Source organism: Chionomys nivalis, chromosome 6 (genome assembly GCF_950005125.1).
Source record: "Chionomys nivalis chromosome 6, mChiNiv1.1, whole genome shotgun sequence".
In the NCBI taxonomy this organism is placed as follows: domain Eukaryota; kingdom Metazoa; phylum Chordata; class Mammalia; order Rodentia; family Cricetidae; genus Chionomys; species Chionomys nivalis.
In genome coordinates this window covers 77,074,496-77,097,170 of record NC_080091.1, presented here as the reverse complement: position 1 = coordinate 77,097,170, position 22,675 = coordinate 77,074,496, and the positions used below count along the sequence as shown (strand labels likewise).

The 22,675-nt window shown below is 41.1% G+C and overlaps 1 protein-coding gene across 7 annotated transcripts in view; it reads right to left on the bottom strand.

Annotated features, from left to right (window-relative positions):
• Positions 1-15,142, bottom strand: part of Exoc1 (exocyst complex component 1) — a 42,960-nt gene extending 27,818 nt beyond the window's left edge. For 4 of the 7 annotated variants that reach the window (XM_057771522.1, XM_057771524.1, XM_057771526.1 and 1 more), the window contains exons 1-9: positions 15,017-15,142; positions 13,703-13,836; positions 11,337-11,467; positions 7,359-7,518; positions 4,538-4,558; positions 2,839-3,026; positions 1,668-1,895; positions 1,357-1,489; positions 23-132 (exon numbers count right to left, since the gene is read on the bottom strand). In XM_057771522.1, coding sequence (XP_057627505.1) covers positions 23-132; positions 1,357-1,489; positions 1,668-1,895; positions 2,839-3,026; positions 4,538-4,558; positions 7,359-7,518; positions 11,337-11,467; positions 13,703-13,826 — 1,095 coding nt within the window. In that variant the 5' untranslated portion in view covers positions 13,827-13,836; positions 15,017-15,142. The remainder of the gene's footprint in view (positions 1-22; positions 133-1,356; positions 1,490-1,667; positions 1,896-2,838; positions 3,027-4,537; positions 4,559-7,358; positions 7,519-11,336; positions 11,468-13,702; positions 13,837-15,016) is intronic. The other 3 variants (XM_057771523.1, XM_057771527.1, XM_057771529.1) reach the window with 1 other exon arrangement.
• Positions 15,143-22,675: the final 7,533 nt, after the last annotated feature.

The window sequence follows — 22,675 nt, the reverse complement described above, 5'->3', positions numbered from 1 at the left end:
GTTCATAGTAAATTAAAATTACCTGTTGAACAAAAACATTGTTGAGATGACTGGCCAGTCTTCGGGCAAAATGCTCCCTCAAGTCACTGAAGCGCTGCTGCTGCTGCTTGACGGCCAGGAGCATGTCGTGGCCTGCATCAGAACAACAGTCCCTCACTGACTCAGTAGGGCGAAGAGTCCCTCCATGTTTACCGAGAAATGCCATGCCAGGTGCACGGAGGTCAGAGGGCAAGCCTGTGGGGCCCATCCTCAGCCTCACCTTTACATGAGCTCCAGTGATCCGTGTCGGGTCACCAGATTGTGCAGCAAACATCTCTTCTTCGTGGACTATAGCACGTGCTGGCCTTCCCTCCATGCTTAGTGAATGTTCTCCCCCCGCAACTTCCCAAGTACCAAGAGCCCTGTGCATGTTAGGCAAATAGTCTCCCACTGAGCTGCAGCTCAAATCTGTATTATTCTAATGAAACCCACACTTAAGTTTTGAAGAATCTAAATCTTTAATGGCTTTTTAATTTGCTTTATAAAATTTGAGGAAAAAAATAATACAATACACTGTTTCTTCTTTGGTATCATCTGGCAACCACTAGAAGTATGAATTTCAGGACTTCAGCTTGACCAACAAATGTGGGGCTCTGCCTGGTAATGTTTATTAAGTCCTCTAGCTGATCCGAATACACATTCATGTTTTAGAAACACTGCCTAGGAAAACCGTATCCTCTCTGGCATATCTTAATGGCACTTGTGCTTGCTTTTAATAAGAAAGATCTAAAGATCATGGTAGGGCAGCGAGATGAATCCTCAGGTAAAGGTGCTTGCACACAAACCAGATGACCTGAGGTCAATCCCCAGAACACACGTAAAGGTGGAAGAAGAGAAGTGAATCTACAAAGATGTCTGGCCTCAAAATGCTACATTTGTACACATCCTGCACACATACAACAATAATACACGTACATTTTTAAGCAGGATTATGGTGAGAGCGCTGCATGGTAGTGCGCGCCTGTACTCTCAGCACTTGGGAAGCAGGGTGATTATGGGCTTGAGACCAGCCTTGGCTATTTAGTGAGATATTAACCCAAAACTGAACAAAATAAAAACTAGACAGTCACACACTAAATTTGTAAAGGTAAAGATATTAGAGTCAATGATGTTCAATTAGAAGGAACTGAAATGAAAATGTTCTTAGTATTAATAGAAATAAATTCATTGGGGAATCTGTGAAACTAATTTGCACAGCTAGTAAATTAACCCTTAATCACTTAGCCCAAGTTATTTCTACCAAGTCAAAGCACTTTCTTCAAGTTCCAGTGCTGGTCTCAGCTCTTGATCAGATCTTATCACGGCTACTGAACACACCTGGTCGAAGAGCGACATTCATGCACTGCAGAAGGGCATCAGCAGCGTTGGTGCAGGCCTCAATGCCTCGGGAAGAAGCAAGATCCCCTTCCTGAAGGGCCTTTATGTGACCTTTGGCCAAGTCCATGTGGTTCTGGAATACATTCAAACACACCACTTGCACATGTAATTGTGGGGAAAATACAAGCAGGATGCTATTGAGCCCTACCACCCAGTCTGGACCGTCTTTAAATCCTGATCCCATAAGGTTTATAAGTGAGTTTTACACATGATCATGACTTCCTGGGTGTCATAATCTATGAGATGCTCACCACGAGGAACTCTATCTCGGACAGGAGCTTCACGTTATTCGTGTTGCTGAGATGAATCAAGTGGTTGCTTTCAGAGATCTGGTCCATTTGCTCTTTCACACTTTGGAGCATTTCCTCGTAACTGCTCAGTTTCAGCTCAATCTGATCCACCTCCTTTAGGGCCTCATCCAGCAACTGCATCAGGGTATTCACCTGCTTTTCAGAGGCCATGATTGACTGAATGTTAGCCTACAAAGAGAAAAGAAAACACAAAGGTGCATCTTGTTTAAATGTGCAAAGGAAGCACAAAGGTGAAACACTGCCAGGTCTTTTTGCATCTGGTCAATTAGCTCCCATTTCCCCTTCCCACAGTGCTTTGTGAAGGCTTACTTGTCTCTGTACTAAGGTTTGAGACTGTGTCTCAGAAACTGTGCAGGGAAATCAGAGGGCTCTGCTCTAAAGCCCTTTAGTGGCAAGCCCCAGATCCTTCTTACCACACTGACTTGGCTCGCTTGCTAAATGATTCACTTATTCTAATTTATACTTACTGGTGTTTTTGTTTTACAAACAATGAAAATGTTCTTCTTTGGCAATGTTATTCAGAGGCTAGGGAAATTAATCCCTCAGATGGTACCTGGTTTTCTACTTTTCTTCATCTCCCATTGTATATTAAGGACATTCCAAAATCTAAAACCTTAATCAAATGTCTTCACTAGAAATGGTTTTTATCATGGGCGTACACATTTGCAGGTATATGTGTGAGCGTGAACCCCAAATGGAGGATGTCTTCCTTAATTGCTCTTCCTCTTATTATTGAGACAGGGTATCTCACCTGAACCCAAAGCTCCCTGAATGTCTAGTCAGCTTTCCCCAGGGACCCCCTATCTCTGACTCACAATAGTTGGGACTATAGAAGAGCTACTATGCCCACCAAGTATTTACTTGGGTTCTGGGGATCTGAACTCTGGTCCTCAAGCTTGAGTCCCAAGCGCTTTAGCTACTGAACCATCTCCTCACTACCTGGCTCTATCTTCTGAACCAAAAGAATAGAGCTTGGTGACAGCTGGCAATAAGCTTACAAATACAACAGCATTCTCCCTGTGAAAGCTGAAATGGCGAGGCAGAAAACACAGCGCCACCAGCCTTTGCAACCCACCATGCACCACTCACTCCCAGCATGAGGCATTCTTACCCCATCGAGCACTTGCAGCTCTCTGGACAACTTCTCTGCAAAGGCTTCAGCATTAGAGATTGCACACTCGCAGCCTTCCATCATTATTTCAATGTCCTGCTCTTCTCTTGCATTTAACTCCTGGTACTCATCCACGGCTTCTTCATCCCCTCCTGTTACACTCTGATTCTCCCCGCTTGGAACAGATTCTTAAAGAAGGTAAAAATGTAATGAAAGCAAGTCGTCAGAAAACAGGAAGAACTGTAACATGGTACTTAAAAGGGATAGCTAGTTAAGACTGATTATAAGCACAGGCCACACTTAGTGGATGAAGAATAGAAAAGAATGATTCAGAATACATGAAAAAAGTCTCCAACCTTATTTTCATACAGAATCACAATGTTACTGAAGCGAGGTCCTAAGAGCATCAGAAAGCATGCAGTCTAGTATGCTCACTGACCTACAAGTGGTAAAATGGGCTTTAGTCAAAATCTCTCAAAACAGAATTCCACTAAGATGGACAGCATGAAGAATGAACCTGATTCCTGCTCCCCGCCAGAGACGGCTGCTGCTCTAACAAAACAGTGGTGATGAACTGTGAGCATGATGGACTGTGAAAGAACAGTTCCTTCCTTTCTTCTGGTAGCATTTCCCCTTGTTTTTACTATTCTCATCTCTCTCTATCTCTGTCTCTCTCTCTCACATACACACACACCTTTCAAATAACTTTTCATTGAAGTGAGAGGCATGAGTATTATCCACAAAAATAGCAAATATTGAAAATACTGACTGCATTTTCCATTTGTTGTTATTGTTTAAAAACTTCGCATGCCTAGATGAAACAGCTAAAGATAGACTACAGAAATTTCCTTACTAATTCCAGGGAGGGAACACAAAGTGGTGACCTGAAGTCAGAACACTGCACAGTTTCCATGCTTCCAAACAAGCACTGAGAGGTCAAATCTGAAGTGCTTTTTAGATCAACACCTTGATTCACTTTGGGGAAAGGAACACACTGAGTGTGTGAGCAACTTGTACAAAGTTTGATAGAGGTAAAATAAACAATCACTGTTAACCCTAACTATAGCTTTACAGAAAGCCACCGATTTTCTAGCCCGATTGAGACAGGAATTAAATCACAACGTCTGGATGCTATTAGTGTTTGTTATTTTACATGAAAATGAATACTTTCATTCAGCATGGCTTGAAATACTTTATTTGTCTCAGAACAAAAACACTAAATCCAAGTGAGATAAGTATTGACTCTGAAGAAGACAGTATGTTAGGCGGATTTAGTTATATATGGGGGGGGTGTTAAAATTTCTGGTACATGCAATTTACAGATTACAGTACAGAAATGTTTCTAGAGAGGCATTGCATGTTCCTTGTCTTTTCAATGAGGCCATTTAGTTCACTGTGCAAATGCAGAACTATCAGATGTGATTTCATATTAAGCACTAGAGGGCTGAGACTCCCTAAATCACCCAGCACAGTGCCTCACACTAACGTGAAAAATAAACAAAGCTGCTCTAGCAGCATTTCCTCCTCCTGAGTCAGTGCTTTGGAAGCTAATAAGGAATAGTACTATTACTTTTATTACTCTGTGGATTTTGTAATAAATTTATCCTTGTACACACTCCACAAAATATGCAACCATTAGCATACAACAGAGGCAAGTAATACATACACATGGGATAGAGTAAGAACAGGTGTTACGCACCTTCTGTAACTTTAGGCAGTTCTGGAGAGTAAAAGGTACGAGAGAAGCAGAGGAAAGTAAGCAAAGAATATTAGATGGGTAGAAAAGTATACAGATTTAAAACTTTTAACTACTACCCATATCTCATTTGATTTCACACACAACGGGTTCTCAGGGCAGCATCAAAATCAAACCACAGTGGACAGATCCTAAGAAGCTTAACCTCTTGCTTGTTTGTCTTACTCACTGTCTACGTGTCTTTCCGTATTCCTCTCAGTCTCTGAGAAACAGTTCTGACTAGTCCTTGAAGAAGAATACTGGGGGACAAAATCATGTCCTGGGCAGTATTTTTAGGTCAGCTGTGACTCATGCATGTAGTGTGGTTATTTTTAGGTCAGCTTTGACTCATGCATGTAGTGTGGTTATTTTTAGGTCAGCTGTGACTCATGCATGTAGTGTGGTTATTTTTAGGTCAGCTGTGACTCATGCATGTAGTGTGGTTATTTTTAGGTCAGCTGTGACTCATGCATGTAGTGTGGTTATTTTTAGGTCAGCTGTGACTCATGCATGTAGTGTGGTTATTTTTAGGTCAGCTGTGACTCATGCATGTAGTGTGGTTATTTTTAGGTCAGCTGTGACTCATGCATGTAGTGTGGTTATTTTCACTCAAGGCCCAAGCTTTGCCAGGACACTCCCTCACATAGGATCAGTCACAAAACACTGTTTCAAAGAATAAGACTGAGGCAAGAAACAAACACAGGAGACAGCAGTGCAGGCAGGCATTCAAAGGTCAAGTGGGAGATTATTTAAAAACCTAGATGCAAGACAAAGCACAAAAAAGAAAAGACAAAAAAAAAAAAAAAAAAAAAGAACTTCCTTCTCTGTCTCGAAAACCCCAACGTTCAATTGCCATTTATTAAAAACTACAAAAGTTGCTGCCACTGCTGCATAAACAGTTACAACAGTATCAACTTACTTGGATGATTATTTAGCTCCTCAAGTGATGAGACATTTACTAATAAAATATATCACTTTAAAATATATATTAGGAATAAACAACATCTAGAAACACATATTTGAAAACAGAATGACAAGCTTTTGAATGAATGGCTCAATCATCAGAATATTCTTGCCTCAATTGGTAAAACAAAACTCCTAAAGTCATCCAAAGCAAGTGAATTTGTAATTGAATGCAATAAATATTATAAAATCCTAGGGAGTCATTTCTTCAACACACCCTGCAGTCAGACCCTGGTGACTTGGCAGCCCCTTGATGCTCCTAACCTAGGCCAGTGTCTCAGTGGCTTCTTAGGATCTGACAGACTGGAGTATTTGCCAGTTCCAAGCACCACACGGCTTGAGAGTAAAATTGCTGGGAAAGAAAAATCTACTTGAAAGGAGAAAGATCCACAGGCAAATAAAAACAGATCTAAATAAAACAAAAGAAGCAAGTGGCTAGATAAATAGCTTGCTTCAAACTGTATCTTAAATTACTGAGTACTGGCCAGAGAGTGGTTTGGCAGTTTTAGATGCTTGCCTGGTGACCTGAATTCAAACCCTGGAAGCCATACACAGATGGAAGGGAGAGCTCTACAACACCGTGCTCTGACCTCCACACAGGTGTCACAGGACACACATGCTCTCCTTCCAACAAACACATGAATAAAGCTTTCATGAGGAAGGTGAGACAGGAGGACTGCCATGAGTTCAAAGTCAGCCTGAAATTCACTACACAGTGAATTCCAAGCTAGCCTGGGCTTCATAGCGGGATTCTGTCTCAAAACAATAAAAGAGCAGTTTTCTTCGAGATAAAGAGTACTGTACAAACTGCATCCAAGCGGAATTAAGAACCATTTCCATACAAGGCTTACACCCTTAGGAAAGAAACTTGCAAAGAATGAAATCTCACCACACATTTTAATACTTCAGAGCAGAGGTTGTCCTGAGACCCAGAGCAGTCCACAGGAATATTTGCAAAGGCAGATGAATGACAAATACCTCATCAACCTCTTGTCTAAGGATTCTGTGTTGCTAAGATGAAAGGAAGTTTGTTGAACATTTGCTATACACCTGTAATATTTACAATAACCAAAGGTAAATACTATCATCATCATCTCTTATTTTAATAGAGAATTTAAGCGGGGGCAGTGTAATGCCAGAACTGTGTTAGTTATTAATACAACTACTGCTAGCCATGAACGTACTGTGGGGGCATTTACCCCCCAGCTGTTTAAAATAAGAAAGGGCAGGAACCTTAATAAACAAAAGTCTGGAGTAAGTATTTAGTAATATAGTAAATGTTTGGACTGAATTCATTGTATGAAAAAAATGTTATGAAACATAAGTGTAAATTTTGCTATTTAAAGAAAATTAAGTATTTAGAGAAAAAAGTCTAGAAGAATATGCACCAAAATTTTAACAGTAGTTATCTCCAAGGAATATATTTATAAGTGAATATTTTTTAAGTATTGATATTGAATCCAGTGTCCCGGCACATGCTACAATGAGCTGTATCTCTAGCCATCAGTATTTATTTTCAGACAGGGTCTCACTAAGCTGCCCAATAGCCTCACTCTGGAGTTGAGGCAGGTCTTGAATCTGTAATCCTGCTGCCTTAACCTCCCAAGTAGCTGGGATTACTAGGCTGTGTCACCAAGCCCAGGTTTATGAGTGAATTTGCTTTTTAAATTTAATATATCAATATAATTGCACACACACAATGTCTTCAATAAGACATTTTTAATGACATATTATGAAGTAAATTCAGTATCCTAATTCCTTGAAATAACACCAGATTATACATTCATTTAAGGATATACTTGACCATGCATAAAAATTTTACCTTCCAAAAGCTGTGAGCTAACATTGACAAAATCAATTTTCTTGCGGAGATAGCGCTGATTCAGTTTCCAAATGCACGAGATGAACGCATTCTTTTCAGCAGTGCTGCTGGCAACCCACTTATAGATTTTTTCAAAATGTAAATCAAATTCGGGACTTTCCTAGAACAAAAAAAAATGTAGAAATATATTGATTTTGATCAATTAGCAATTTTCATTATTAATATAAAATCTATTTAAAAATTAAGAATGGAAGCTGTTCTTGGGGGGACAAAAAAAAAAGACCAACTAAAAATATTGTTTACATGGCTGGGGATGTAGCTGAGTGGTAGAACTCTTGTCTCACAGGTCCAAGAGCCTGGCATCAATCTACTACTACTATCACCACCACACTACTTACTTACACACACACACACACACACACACACACACACACACACACACACACACACACATCAACTGAATGATTTGAAGTGCTTAGACAATATAATATATAGCAAGAACTGGACAAGCAACAACATCCCACAGTGGACTTTTTCTCCCTGTGCCCTTAAAGTCCAGGGGTGAAAGGAGAGGACGCACAATTAGTGACATTGTGCTCCGCGTCCCTGTAATAACAAGACAACGGTGTATAGCTCAAGGTGGCTCTCATTTCCTCTTTTTAAGCTGCTTATAAAGTTTTAGTTACATAATTTCTTTGACAATATATTATTATTTATAGCTGTGGTTTGATACTAACTCCCTATTAAAGAACATAACTAATTAAAACATAAGGAAAAAAATTAATCTAAACACTCATGTACTTTCTAAGAACAAGAGGAGAAACAAGAGCTGCACTTATTGTTTTCTGTTTTGAAAATGCAGAATTATCATAAGCATCTCAAAAGGCAAAAATGCCGGTGAGCCTTAAAGTTGTCTTAAGAAACTGAGGCAATGTGAATCACATTATGCTCCCTACAAGTCTGTTAGGTCAGGGCTTCGTCTGCTTCTGGGTCACTGTGGTAAGACAGTGAACAGCTTGGGGAGGAAAGGGTTTATTTCATCTTACACTTCCAGGTAACTGTCCATCATGAAGAACAGTCAGGGCAGGAACTTAAGCAAAGCAGAAACCTGGAGGCAGGAACCATGAGGAAAAGCTACTTACCAGTCTGCTCCCAGGGTCACATTTAGCCACCTTTATTATACGTCCAAGAACCTGCCCAGGGATAGATTCACCCACAGTGGACTGGGCCCTCCCACATCAATCACCACTCAAGAAAATGCCACAGATACGCCTATAGGCCAATCTGACGGAGGCATTTCCTCAGCTGAAGTTCCTCCCTTCCAGGTAACTCTAGTTTGTGTCAGGTTGAGAATAACTACCAGTACAACCATTATATAGCAATATTTCTTTCTTGTCTATAGGACTCCTCAACCCTTATGTGGAAATGAAAACATATGAATGCATACTATTGCTCACTTCCAAAGAATTAAAACATAGACTCAAATGCACTACAGTATAGGACAGTAACATGCTCCAACATATTAATATTCCATAGGGCGTAAAGATAATTTGACTCATCACAGCATTATTTAGGGGTAACAAAATGTCAATAGACCTTGTTACAATAAGACAGGAGAAGTTAGGTATAACAGATATTTTGAAGAGTGGGGTATTTTAAGGAACAGGTCACAACTTTTAGCATGACAACCATTTAACAGTAGGATAAAGTTAGAAACTAGTCAACTTACATACAGAGCTCAAGCATCCAAAAACTGAAAACCTAGTCGGTGAGACAGCTCAGCAGGTAAAGGCTGCCGAGCCTAAGAACCTGCATTCCATCTCTAGACTCCACATGATGGGAGGAGAGAACAGACTCTCACAGATTGTCCTCTGACCTCCACATGCATGCTATAGTACATGTGCACCCTCAACACACACACAAATAAACTAATATTATTTGAAAACTTGTACTTATGATTAAAAGTAATTACTACTTATATCTAAGAGTGTTGGCAACTAACATGAACTTGATGGGGAATGATCACTTCCCATAATGCCAATAAGGATGCTGAGTGCTCTAGTGGCAGCATCTGCACAAACCAATGTGTGATACTAAATGGTTACTGCTATGCTATGTATAAAAGTTTCATATTTATTTCCATATATAGTAAACACATACCAAGATGTCTACATAAAGTGAAGCAAAACAACAACAAAACCATTAAGCAAGTCAGCATAGAGGAGTCTGAGCAAGAACTGGGCAGTGTGAGAAACTGCACAGGAACAGTCACAAAGGGCAGAGCAGCCAGAGGAATGCTAAGTAGGAGGTGGCGTTTCTTCTTAACTTTCCGAAAGGGTTCCTCTTCTTGCCCCATTCCCCCCCAGATCAGAAAGTATCTACTGAAACTTACAGAACAAAACTACTTTTCTTTCCAAATATTCTTCCCTCTCCCTCCCCCCAACACTTCTCAAACCACTTTCCACATTTTCCTAAAACCCGGGTATTTCTTAGAAATAAAGCAAAAGTCTACTAAAATACTAAAGAAGAGGTCTCGCTCTCCTCTCCCCCTCCCCTCTGTGTGTATGGGTGTCATTTAGGAGGAATCTGACACACATTGGCAAGGATCTCCTGAAATTACTTTTGCTTTGCATTTCTTTGCACATGTTTAAATTACTGCTCAGTTTACTCAGCTCTTTAGTGCCTAGATTTATGCTAGGGTAAGAATAAAGCCAGAGTTTCAGCCAGGCGCAGAGGTGCATGTCTGTCATCCCAGTACTCAGGAGACAAGCGCACAAAGAGCAGGAGTTTGGATGGCTTCAGCTACTAACGTAGCTGGCCAAAGAGCCAGCATGGGTTGCGTGAGACCTGTCTCAAAGTAATAAACAAAATCCTGAAGTTTTATCTTACCAGGTCAATTTACAAATGTCTACACCATTTTCTCCTTTGTAACTTTTTCTTTTCTTCTTCTTCTTTTTTTTTTTTTCCAAGAGAAGGGTTTCTCTGTAGCTTTAGTCTGTCCTGGAACTAGCTCTTGTAGACCACATGGCCTCGAACTCACAGAGATCTGTCTGCCTCTGCCTTCCAAGTGCTGGGATTAAAGGTGTGCACTACTAGTACCCATCCCTTTGTACCTTGTTAATAGACACGACTTTTGGGGTTACAGCAGGGGGCTGACAGTTACATCAGGGCAAGCCTTGGTCTAAGTGGCATCAGCAGCACGGTGGGTGTGCTGTCACGTTCCGCTGTGCTCTGGAGGCACCTCTGGGCTGCAGACAGACAGGGTCTGGCCAGGAGGGGAGGTGCAGGAAGTACCTGCACCTAAGAACTAAGAGGAAGGGAGCTCTGCTAAATTTCACAGGGTACGACTGAGACCAGTCTTGACCTGCTGAGAATACAGATGGCCCTTTTATGTGACTACTGAAGTATTCTATGTCCATGAAGTTTGAGCACACTCAAACATTGTATAAAATTTATATCCTTAAAATTTTATTTAATCACCTCAAAATAGGGTATGCAACCCCTTATGACTTCCTTTAATTGAACCACAAATGTCAAATGTCCAGATTGGCTGCCTCAGGTAGGGAGTTTTTATTCCACTCAGGAGAATTATAGAAGGCAGGCTCTCTTTATGTATATCATACATACTCTGAACCAAATCTTACCAAAACAATGAATATTTTTTAGAAAGTTAATTCACACAACATATACTTTACAGAATTTCTACTAAGCATATTTAATTTAAATAAAGAAGCACACAGTATTAAGGCTATTATGTCCTAGCTTATGTAGCTTGAACACAACTCTAATTGGAGTTTTAGCAAAGTAAAACTGAACCACACATAGGTACACATGTAGTTACTCTAAGTAGTCCGACACTGGGGGTGAAGAGGGGAGATTAGTGTATTTTAGACCAAAAGGTGGCGGCAGGCCTATAGCCACAGAACAAGCTTAGAGTATCTCTTCTGAACACCAGACCAGGGACAATGAAAAACGTACTTTGATGGCATCTTTGGCGTCTACCACAGCCAGGTCGCGAAGGGCCCAAGCAATCTGCCTTTTGTAGAAATCGCCCTTGTCAGACTTCTTGACTTTGACCACCTTCACCTGCACTGGGCGCTCAGTTGTCACTGTGGAACGAAACACATGACCATTAGCAGCTTCAGTCATCCCTCATTCTTCACCCACTCACTGAGAATGTGACTTCGGCTGCCTCAAATAACTGCACTAAAATAAGTGCAATAGTCTATAATAAGTCAACTGAGGAATTCGCAGAATCCTAAAGGAAGCATCTACATCAGACTATAAGGTAGAATGCAGACAGAGGCTCGAGGCTCCAGACCTGTTTTAAAGGGTGTAGGAGGAAAATCTAGTGACTGACATGTGTGAGTGCAGAGGCCAGAAAGAGCCTAACGCCAGCACAAAGAGCAGCAGTAAGAAATCAATACAGGCAGCACAGAGCAATGCAAGGTGGACGGAAGTGAAGTCACCACAAAGACGGGTGCTCAGCTCCTCAAGCAGTCCATCTGCGGCAGCGAGGGCTGCGGCGAGAGAAAAAGCATGCTCGAATTTCTAGTTTCAAAAATGACTCTGACAACAGAATAGAGTTTGGATTTGGAATGAACTCTGATACATTTGAAAAGTAAGTGGTTTTCCAAACAACAACAATGAACAAACAAAACCCCAAATACTCTTAAAAAATTATATACCAAAATGGACTAAAGCAATGGTTCTCACCTGGGGGTTGAATGACCCTTTCACGGAGGCTGCATATCAGATACCCAGCACATCAGATATTTACATTATGATTCATAACAGTAGCAAAAGTACAGTTATTTAATTTTAAGCACATAAGACATTTACATTATGATTCATAACAGTAGCAAAAATACTGTTAGGAAGTAGCTATGAAATAATTTTATGGATGGGTCACCACAACAGAAGGTTTAATATAAATTAAAGGGTTGCAGCATCAGGAAGGTTGGGAACCACTGGCCTAAGGAGTATTTGGAAAACATATCTACTAAACTACACTTGCTAAGCAAAAATCTGCCATACCCACACTCCCCCAAACAAGTTCAGCAGTTCAACCTGCTTCTCCTGCCAAGTTTTAAGGAAAAAAAAATAACTTCAAACACAACTATTCTAGTGAGAAAACAAGGCATGTGCCCTGATTTATTTAATAACTGTGGTGAAAACATCAAAGGAAGCAAGGGGAAAACTGCATATAGATAATGAACATGGATATCTATCCAGATAGTAATAATAATTAAAAAACTGTTCAAAACCATATAAGGACAACCAATCCAATAGGAAAACGAGCAAAGGGCATATGTGGTAAACTTCACAGGTAAAGTAAATGGCTATAAATTCATGAGAAGATACTCAACCGCATCATTAATTAGGAAAGTGCATTTTGAAACCACAATGAGATACTATGTCCCTCCTGCCATCCTGGCAACAATTAGTCTGTCAGAAACAACTGTTGATTAAGGCATAGAGAACACAAGAGAACCACACTGCTGTGGTAGTGAAAAGGAAAATCCCTTCTTAAAATAATTCATAGTAGAGCAGACTCCACATCTAAGTATCTGCTTTAAAATAATTCTGGCATATACGGCAGAAGACAAGCACAAACATATTCACAGATGAGCTGTCGAAACACAAAGCCTAGAAAGAAACCTACTGTGCACCCGATAGGACCGGTACGGCAACGATAGGACACACCCAGTGGAATTTGCCACTGCAGTGACTATGAAGGGATCAGAGCCTTGTGAAAGAACAAAAACCAAACTTATGGACGGTCAGCTGTGGTAGCAGACTGCTGAGACAGGTGGATCTCTGGAGCTCCAGGCCAGTCCAGTCTATGCAGCAAGTTCTAGGCTAGTCAGCGAAACACAGTGAGAGCCTATCTCAGAAAGTAAAACAATAAAAAAACTCCAAAACAAAACAAGATTCCCATGAACAAACTGTTGAATGGGAGGGGGTCACAAAGAATTATAATTCAATTCATTAAAAGTTTAAAGACAAGCAAAACTAAATACTCTATAGTTTGAAACTATACACAGGGAACGTGATGAGAGTCAGGAGAGCAAGCACCTGTTACTGGAACGCAGAACGGGGTGAAGAAGGCACGTCAGGGATAACGGAGCTGTCATCTCGTTCTCCCTACTTGTCATCTACCTTAGATACAAGCTATACAATTTTTCTTACATCCACTCAATATTCAATAAAAACAAAGATTAACTGGTCATTTCAATCATTTTCACCAGCCACAGAAACAATAAAAACATTTTTTAAAGAAAGGAATGGCCCTCAGGACTGAAGGAGTACCAAGCACACATCTGTGCTCACTAACTGCCCACCTGTGGCACACAGAAAACAGTTCTTTTTCTTCTTGCCCGCTTTGCAGACATTCACGATGCTCAGCAGGCGCTCGTCGCTCGGTGTGAAGATATCTCTCTGCAGCGCATGCTTGATGGCTGTCATCTTTCCTCAGCTGAAAAACATTTAGGATAATGAGCACCGAGCTCATTATCAAAATCACCCTCACAAACTGCTCCGTCTACGACTCAAATGATAAAGTATTCATTAATAAATACTATAAATATATAGTAAGTTAATATACGTACATCATAAAAGCCTGAGGCTACAAGTTTGGAAATGAAATCAGGAAAACCAGTATCAGTATTGTCAAAGTCAAAATAATCTTTCCAAGTGTTCAACAACACATACATACACACACAGACAGACAAATAATCATACATACACACATGTCCATACACACACATACAGGTTTCTGTGTTAGGTACTTAACAAAAAAACTCTTGATGTAGCCTGTTTTACCTCAACAGTCAAAATTAGTCGAAAGAACAATAAGGGCCAGCGCTCACCATACTAAAAGACTCAGAGCATGATAAACGGTAAAACAGGAGTGGGTTGGTCGCAACTCATACTGGAATTAAGACATAACTCAACAAATATTGTTATTTGTTAAGTGCCAGGCAGGACTCTGGGGTATAGTGGAGAATCTGACAGGCATGAATGGGATGACGGAACTACGTGACAGTCGTCTTCGGAGCTATGCAGTGTTTACAGAACGTTTCAGTTTGCCAGCAAGTAAATTAACAGTGGCCTGTACAGCTACTTCCCCAAGTCTAAAACCCATGTCCAGACCCCAGGTTCTCTTTAGACCTTTGTTTTCTAAAACCCCAAGCCTGCATGGTACAGAGGCGACTAATCACTGTTCATCGTGGGGCTCCGCTGGGTCATCATTACACTATGTGTCTGCAAATGCATTCGTGGGTCGGGCCATCTATTGCAGAGACATCTCAACAGGGAGAGCTGTCATCCTGAAGAGAGAGCCCGGTCTCTCCCTCCACTGTTCCGCCCATTCGGGACAGATTTTATTTTTTTACCAAACTAGCGTGGCCTGGGCGAGAAGGACGTGACATGGCTTCCATAGGCCCAAATCAACATGTCCTTATAAATCTCTGAAATGCACGGCCCAGTCTCTGCGCAGCTTCCTCTTCTGGGTGACAGCAAGCGGGCAGGACGCATCCCCGGAGCGGAGCAAGGTGGGCCGGGTCACCAGGGAGCGGCGGACTCGGCGAGGACCGAACAGCGCCTCCAACGAGGCCACCACCTCCAGGACCGCGGGTCTCCGGCGAGAAGCTTACCGCGAGGCCTCCCCGCGGAGGCGGGAGCTCCGAGTCCGCCACTGGACGGGCGCTGGCAGCGACAGCCGCTGTGAAGCCCTTCTCATTGAGCACGGATGAGGAGCGACCAGAACCCGCCACTTCCCGTATCCGGTCACGTGACTGGCCCGCATCGGAAGTTGACCCTGTAGGGACGGAAGTGGAGGTTGTGGAAGAAAAGGTGCCAGCCAATGGACGTGGAAGAGGCGGGACGCGGCGGGGCCGGCCGTGCTGTGGGCGTTGAAGGGCAGGGGTGGTGCCTGTAGTCGCATAGGGCGGTAGTTCTCAATTTGTGACTGTCCAAACGACCCTTTTTTCAGGGTCCCATGTCAGCTATCCTGCACATCAGATATTTACGTTATGATTCGTAACAGTAGCAAAATTACAGTTATGAAGGAGCAACGAAAATAATGTTAAGGCTGGGGAGAGGGGCGGGGATCTCCACAACATAAGGAACTGTATTAAAGGGTCTCAGCATTAGGAAGGTTCAGAGCCACTGGAACAGAGCAGCTGGAGGAGCTGATATGGTGGTATTTCCTTTTCTCTACAAGTACCCATTTTGGCCATTGTGTCAATTCATTCGAGAGCTCATCAAATGTTTTCTCCTTGGCGTGTGTTAAACCCTGTTAACTCTAGAATCTTGAGATCAGAGTTTGGGAGTGAGCACTTCTGTGACTAAAGTCGGAATCTATGAAAGTGGAACCTAAACATCATTAATGCCCTTCATTTCTTCCGGTGTAGGACCATGGCACTTAGGAACTTGATATTCTAACAGGATTATGCAGACCTACTTCTTGGGCGCTTTTTGGAAATTGTATCCTCCCCGGCTCACTTAGGATATTGAACCAGAATCTTCACTTTAAGATGATGCTTGCTTCAGTGTGAGAGGCGTGAACTATGCCAGGATTTCGGGCTGTAAGTGATTCATTTAGGCTACGTCCCTGGCAAGGGTTGAGTGCCTGGATCTTTGATTCCAAATAAAAGGCCGTTCAAACATGAATCCTATCCCCGCACTAGTTCACAGTGAGGAAGGACTCAATTGTGAAAGAGGGATAACAAACTCTACCAGAATGAATTTGTTAACAAAATGACAGAGGTCATTCTAACGCCCCACGTTATTCTATTAGCATAAAATTATGACAGTGTGGTGGTTTGAATAGGAATGATTCTCTTAGGCTCATATGCTCGGTCACTGGGGAGTGGCACTACTTGACAGGGATTAGGAGTTGTGGCCCTGCCGGAGGAAGTCCGTCACTGGGGGTGGACGTGAGGCTTTCAAATGTTCAAGCCAGGCCCAGTGTCTCTCTCTTCCTGCTGCCTGCCAGTCCAGGTGTAGGCCTCTCAGCTCCTTCTCCAGCACCATGTCTGCTTGCGTGCCGTCATGCTCCCCTCCATGATGACAATGGGCTAAACCTCTGAACCTGTAAGCAAGCGCACATTAGATGTTTTCCTTGATAGGAGTTGCTGTTTGTAGTGTCTCTTCCTAGCAATAGAACACTGACTAAGACAGGCAGTGTCCATGGATTTTGTAGTTCTGCCTGCACCCTCAGGGTGCTGTAAAAGGGATTTGTAGGTTGCAGTAATGATGATCAGGGATGCTATAGTTTTAGAGATTGTGAACATTGGCAGAATTAGGGAGAGAAAAGATGACTTCAGGTCACTTCTTCCTGTATATAAAAATGAATAATAATGTGTGTTTTTACAAGTTCTACTGAATGGAAAGATGCCCCATTGGGTCATTAATATACCTAAGAGGTATCCCAGAGTGAGAATAACAACCAACCAGATAATGTCATGTGACAACCCATCTGTGAGCCAGAATCCAACCCTTTATTCTGTATTTGATTCTGTAAAGGACTCCTATGTGACTGTAGAAGTGAGAGCAGAAGAGATGCGAAGGAGTCTGAACTACACATTGAAATTGCTTGTGTTTTCTGAACCTGCTCAACTTGATTCTATGTCATTTCCATACCTCAGCAGCTTGGCTCTGAACCTGTGAACCTGTGATTTTGAGGAACTAATAGTACATCCAGCTCATGATAGTTAACTCTTACTTTCCCAGTACAGAATGATTCTCCACTTCAGAAAGCATGTCTCGCAGAAGAGTAGGGACCTGTGTAGCTGGTCTTCCTGTAGTTTTCTGGAGATTTCCCACAGTGCTTTTATCCATCACAGATCCAAGTCTTCAGATCTATTGAGGCAAATGGTCTGGTATTAGGGCAGCTTCTAGGACATCCCTTCCGGGCAACGTGGGCACATGGTGAGTATTATAACTGTGTGAAGTTCAATCCAACATCCTTCCTTCTGGGAAATAGCCTAGTCACTCTTCTTCATTCTTCATGGAGTGAATTCATTCTGACATCCCTGCTTCCCCTCCTTCTAACTCTCAGCACCTATTCAGCCCTGTACAAGTATCTTAACCTCATTGGCATAGGTCATCAGGTCAGGAAGCACAAAGGTTGTGTTAGAACTTACTCCACCGGTCCTTGCCGAAACTTTGAATGGCAAACTAGCTGATGGCTTCTGCTTTCTTCTCTACAGCCTTACAACTGTATTTATTCTTCTGATCTAAAGCTCTCAATATTTATTCTCACATACATTCCACTTGACCCTATTGGTGCATACTAGCCCGTGTTACGAAGTATCTTTTGATTTAGCATAGTTCAGTGGTTCTTGACGTCAGATGACTATTTTTTTTTACTCCTTGAGGGACATTTGACAATGTTGAGACTTTTTTGGTTGTTATTACTGAAAGGGATCTGCTGACATCTAGTGGGTAGATGGCAGAGTAGGTGCTAACTCATGTATAACACTGAGACTAGCTCTTCTCAACAAAGACCTATCTATCCCCAAATGCCCCAATTGTCCAAAGTGAGTTCTAGTTCTCTCTAGAACAGGGATTGCAATGTCTCACAGAGTCTGTGCTGTGGTAGCTTGGTTTTGAAGTCAAGGCAGTGGGGAAGGGATGTGAAGGAAATAAAGTTATATTATGAAGCAATTTTCCTTGCAATATTTCCAGACACGGGGAGATTGCTCTTCGTTCTCAGGAAAGAAACTGTTGTCATTGAGGGTGAAAAAAAATTGAGGGTTTAAGAGTGTGATGTCTATACAGTGTTCCCATTCTAGATTTCAAAGACCCATTCCTTTTCTATTAGGGCCTTGGCTTTGATGTAGAAGATATTCCCAGGCGATTCACTTAGATTTTCTTGAACTTCTGTTTCTTTCATGTTTAAATACGGGGCCTAGGTTTCATCATAATCTGCAGAGTGCTTCCTCTGCTCTAGAGGCCCTCTGGCTTTCGTACGGAGTTCTGATTTTGTGACAATTTATGAGAATCTTAGAGATTTGTCTTACAGTTCTGAACAAGTTAAAAAAAAAAAAAGGAAGTGTTATCTGTTGGCTTCCCCTGGTACTGGTCACGATTTCACCACTTATCATCGCATGCGACTGGAGAGCTGAATCGTGCAGGTATTCCAAGCCAAGGTGGCATTGTCGGCAATGTGATATGCCAGGGTGTGAGAGAGGCCAGCTGTTGCCATAGCATCACTGTCCTGGAACTCACTACATAGACGAGGCTGACCTTGAACTCAAAGAGATCCCCTTCCTCTGCCTCCAGAGTGCTGGGATTAAAGACATGCATAACCACACCTGACCACATTTTAGTCACCTTTATGGGTAGAGTTTGGTGGTGCTTTTAAGTACATCTATTCTGCACAGAGTCACATACCTGTAATCCTAGCACTCTGTAGGCTGAGGCAGCCAGACCTCTGTGAGTTCAAGGCTAGGCCGATATATAGAGTGAGACCCTATCTCACGAAAAAAAAATATAGTGATAGAATTTATAATATTGTGTGAAGTTACCATCACTCACTTCAGAACTGTCCTTATTTTTGCCAAACTGAAACTCTGTGTTCAACAAACAATAATTTCACTTCTCCTTCTTACCCCAAGCTGACAGCAGCAGTTTACAGTCATGTTCCCTTCCTTCTCACTCTAATCTAGCTGCACATATGGTATTTCAAGAGGATTTTTTGGGGTACAGAATTTTATAAATATTGTTGTTAGCTAAATATTATTTATTCAACCCTATAATATCTGGAAAGTAATTCTGTTAACTAATAATATACTGACCCAAATTTTTTCCAAGAAAGCAAAGATGTTTGCTCACAGTCTTGGTTTGATCCCCTGATAAGTGGAGTGTACTTCCCTATTTCATACTTTGGGTTGGGCTTGCTTGTTTTAACCAATGGGATTGCTAATGGACTTGATATGAACCGAAGTTTGAAATTTCCTTGAAAACTAGGCTTGTCCTTTGTGTCTTTGGCCACATGTAAGTCCTTGGATCTTACAATACTAAAAATCAATTTGTCATCATTGTTATTTAGACATTGGTGAATAGAGAAAAGGTGTAAGTATGTGTTCTATTTCTCTTTTCTAATAGGAGCTGTCCTGCAAATGACAGTACAGAAGGGGACATCTTCAGGAAAAAAAAAATCCCAAATATTAGTGAAGGAGGTGTGACAGAGCCAGAAAACAAAATAAAGTTGAGGATTTCTTGAAATCTCTCTCTCTTATAAAGAGATCTAGAAGGTTGGGAAACAGCTAGAAGAGAGAAATCCTGAGCCTAGAATAACAGTAGCGCTGGGTGATGAGGAAGTGTTCCAAAACCCATACCCAGATGTTTAAAGATTAGTAGGAATTAACACTGTGTTGTGAGTTTGGCTTTCCGAGGAGTGTGGTAGACAAACCATATGCCAAATGTTATTGTCGTTCAGAACCGAGGATAAGAGAGAATATAATCCTATAACTTCAAAGAAGTGGAAATCATACTTCTAAATTTTACTTGTAAATATTAATGTAAACTTCCTAACATGAGCTACTGTTTTCAAAAGCAGCCATGCATTTCCTAGATCTGTTATCTTGAAGCAAAGTGTGTGCGATAAAGATCCTCACCTGCTAGCTGGTCATGGGTTTCTTCCAGAGGACCACATGCAGGAACTAGTATCTTCAGCCCACCCCGCATGGTAAGATGCCCGATCAATGTTATCAATCGACCTGCTGACTTCAAGGTGTCAGTGAACAGCTCTAGGGAATGTGTGCTTATTTTAAAAAGGATTTTTTGTACTTTTATTGTGTCTCTTAGTTATTGTTCTCTGCTGTGAAGAGATACTATGTCCAAGGCAATTTAAAAGAAAACACTTAATTTGGGGTTTAATATCAAAGAGTTAGTCCTCGACAGGTATGGCATCAGATCAACAGCTGAGAGATGTTTTGAAAGATGGAAGCAGAGAGAGAAAAAGAGAGAGAGAGAGAGAGAGAGAAGAGAAGAGAAGAGAAGAGAAGAGAAGAGAAGAGAAGAGAAGAGAAGAGAGAAAGAAAGAAAGAAAGAAAGAGAGAAAGAAAGAAAAATTGGGTCTGGCATGTGCTTTGAAAACCTCAAAGCCTACCACAGTGACACACCTCATCCAAGAAGGTGACGCCTCCAAAAGCAACCCCCTCCGTCAAGAAGTCCACACATCCTCTGACAAGGCCACACCTCCACCAAGGCCACACCTCCTCCAATAAAGGCCACACTTTCTCCAACAAGGCCACATCCCTAATCTTTCCCAATCAGTTCTTTGTGTTGGGGATCAAGAATTCAAACACATGTGTTCCAACCAGCACATATGGTTTTAGGTTTGTGGGATTTTGACAAATATACATAAGATATTTCTGAGTATTCAAACAATGAACAGATTATATGCAAAAACAGAACTCAGGCTTACAACCTGCAACACAGCCCAGGAATCAACATGCTACGTATGGCAATGCGTCCAGGAAGTTACCCACATGTATAGCATGTAGTCCAGACACCTAGCCAAAAAACCCCAGAGTAATGAGTCCCCAAATGGACAGGATTTAATGATTAATGGCTTCCCTGCTTATTCATTTTTCCTTAAAACTTAGGGCCAACCTGAAGAACCCAAATATGTTTTCCTAAGCAAAAACATAAGATTTTTTTCTTCTAATTATCTACCCCTACCCCCAATCAGGGTGTGCTGAAGCCTTCCCTATTTTCTCCTGCTCACTGTTTAATTTTTACACAGTAATTTATTTTATTAATTGTCCAATATTAGATACTTGAACTCATCTAAAAATTTTGCAAACAACACATGCCGGCTCATATGTCATTTTATAGCTTCTCCAACATGGATACATCTGTGGGATCACCACATTCAAAAGTACATATGTACGTATACACACACACACACACACACACACACACAATTTGAAAAAAAATCAACTTTCTCAGGCAGTAATAAACCGAAGAACTTTTTATTTTTTATGTCAATGAAATACTATCAATATTTTGGGTTTCCCTATAAGACAAGGAATGAGTTCATCTACAGATACAGTTCCAGTTTCTCTTCTGGACAAGGTTGAGCATCCTTCCAACCTTTCCTGTCAACTATCTGCTCATATAGTTTCCAATTGGCTGCTGGCCTTTTTTAAACCCCTCAACTGTAGCAGTACAGATATGCAGACGTTTACACAAGTTGTGGTTTTTCCCAGTTTGCAATTTCCTTTTAGCTTTGTCTATAGTTTTTTCAGATGTATTTTATATAGTTAATATTATTTACCCGGTTTCTGGATTTTGAGTAACAGCAAGGAAAGTTTTCCCCACTCTTAATTTGTAAAGGATTCACATATTTTCCTTCTAGGAGACTCAGGATAGTCTTCTTTCCTTTATATGCCAATTATCATGTAGTTAATTTATCATATATTCATTTAAAGTATGTAGTATATGCTGTTTATTTATCACATATTTTTTTTACTTATGTTCAATTTAAATGTTATATCGGCTATTTTAACCATTTTAAATGTACAAGAAAGTAGTATTAGCCACATTCACCATGTTACACAATGATTTCCATTCTAAAACATTTCCATCACAGAAACTGTGTAACAATTGAGAATGCCTTTGTTCTTCTCTCCTCCAGTTTCTTATCTCTTCCTCTGTTCTGCCTTTGAATGTATATACTTCAAATAATTCATAAAGTCAAATCATGCAATAACTGTCCTTTCCTTTATATATTATTTAACTTAGCATAACATTTTCAAAGTTTACCCATGTCATTGTGCATATTAAAACTTTTATCTCTTTAAAGGTTGAATAATATTCTATTATTTGACTATACCATATTTTGTCAATTCACTAATCTTTGGAACATGATGCTTTCATTTTTTGGTATTATGTAGAATGCTGTAAACACCCTTATAAGCCAACACAATGCTATGTACATCAGTATACAACACTTTATTCAAGTCACTGAAATCGCTTGGGTCTGCCCTCGGAAGGAAATGCTGAGTCATCTGGCAACTTTGCTTCTTCTTAGGAACTGCCTGTACAGAATGAGCCATCTTGATTTGCACATTCTATGACTACCCTTAAACAGCACTGCTCAGTTTCTCCCCTTGCTTCCCAGAAAGTTAAATCATTAGAGTTATGTGTTTTACAACTGAACCCAGAATGATGAGGCCATCAGTACCAGTTCTTTAAGGGACATTTTAGTATTAGTGTGATTAAACAAAGTACATTACAGCTTTTGTCCTTACCCAAATTGCAAGGATGTGAATGGTGTCCTAGCTACCAAGACCTAC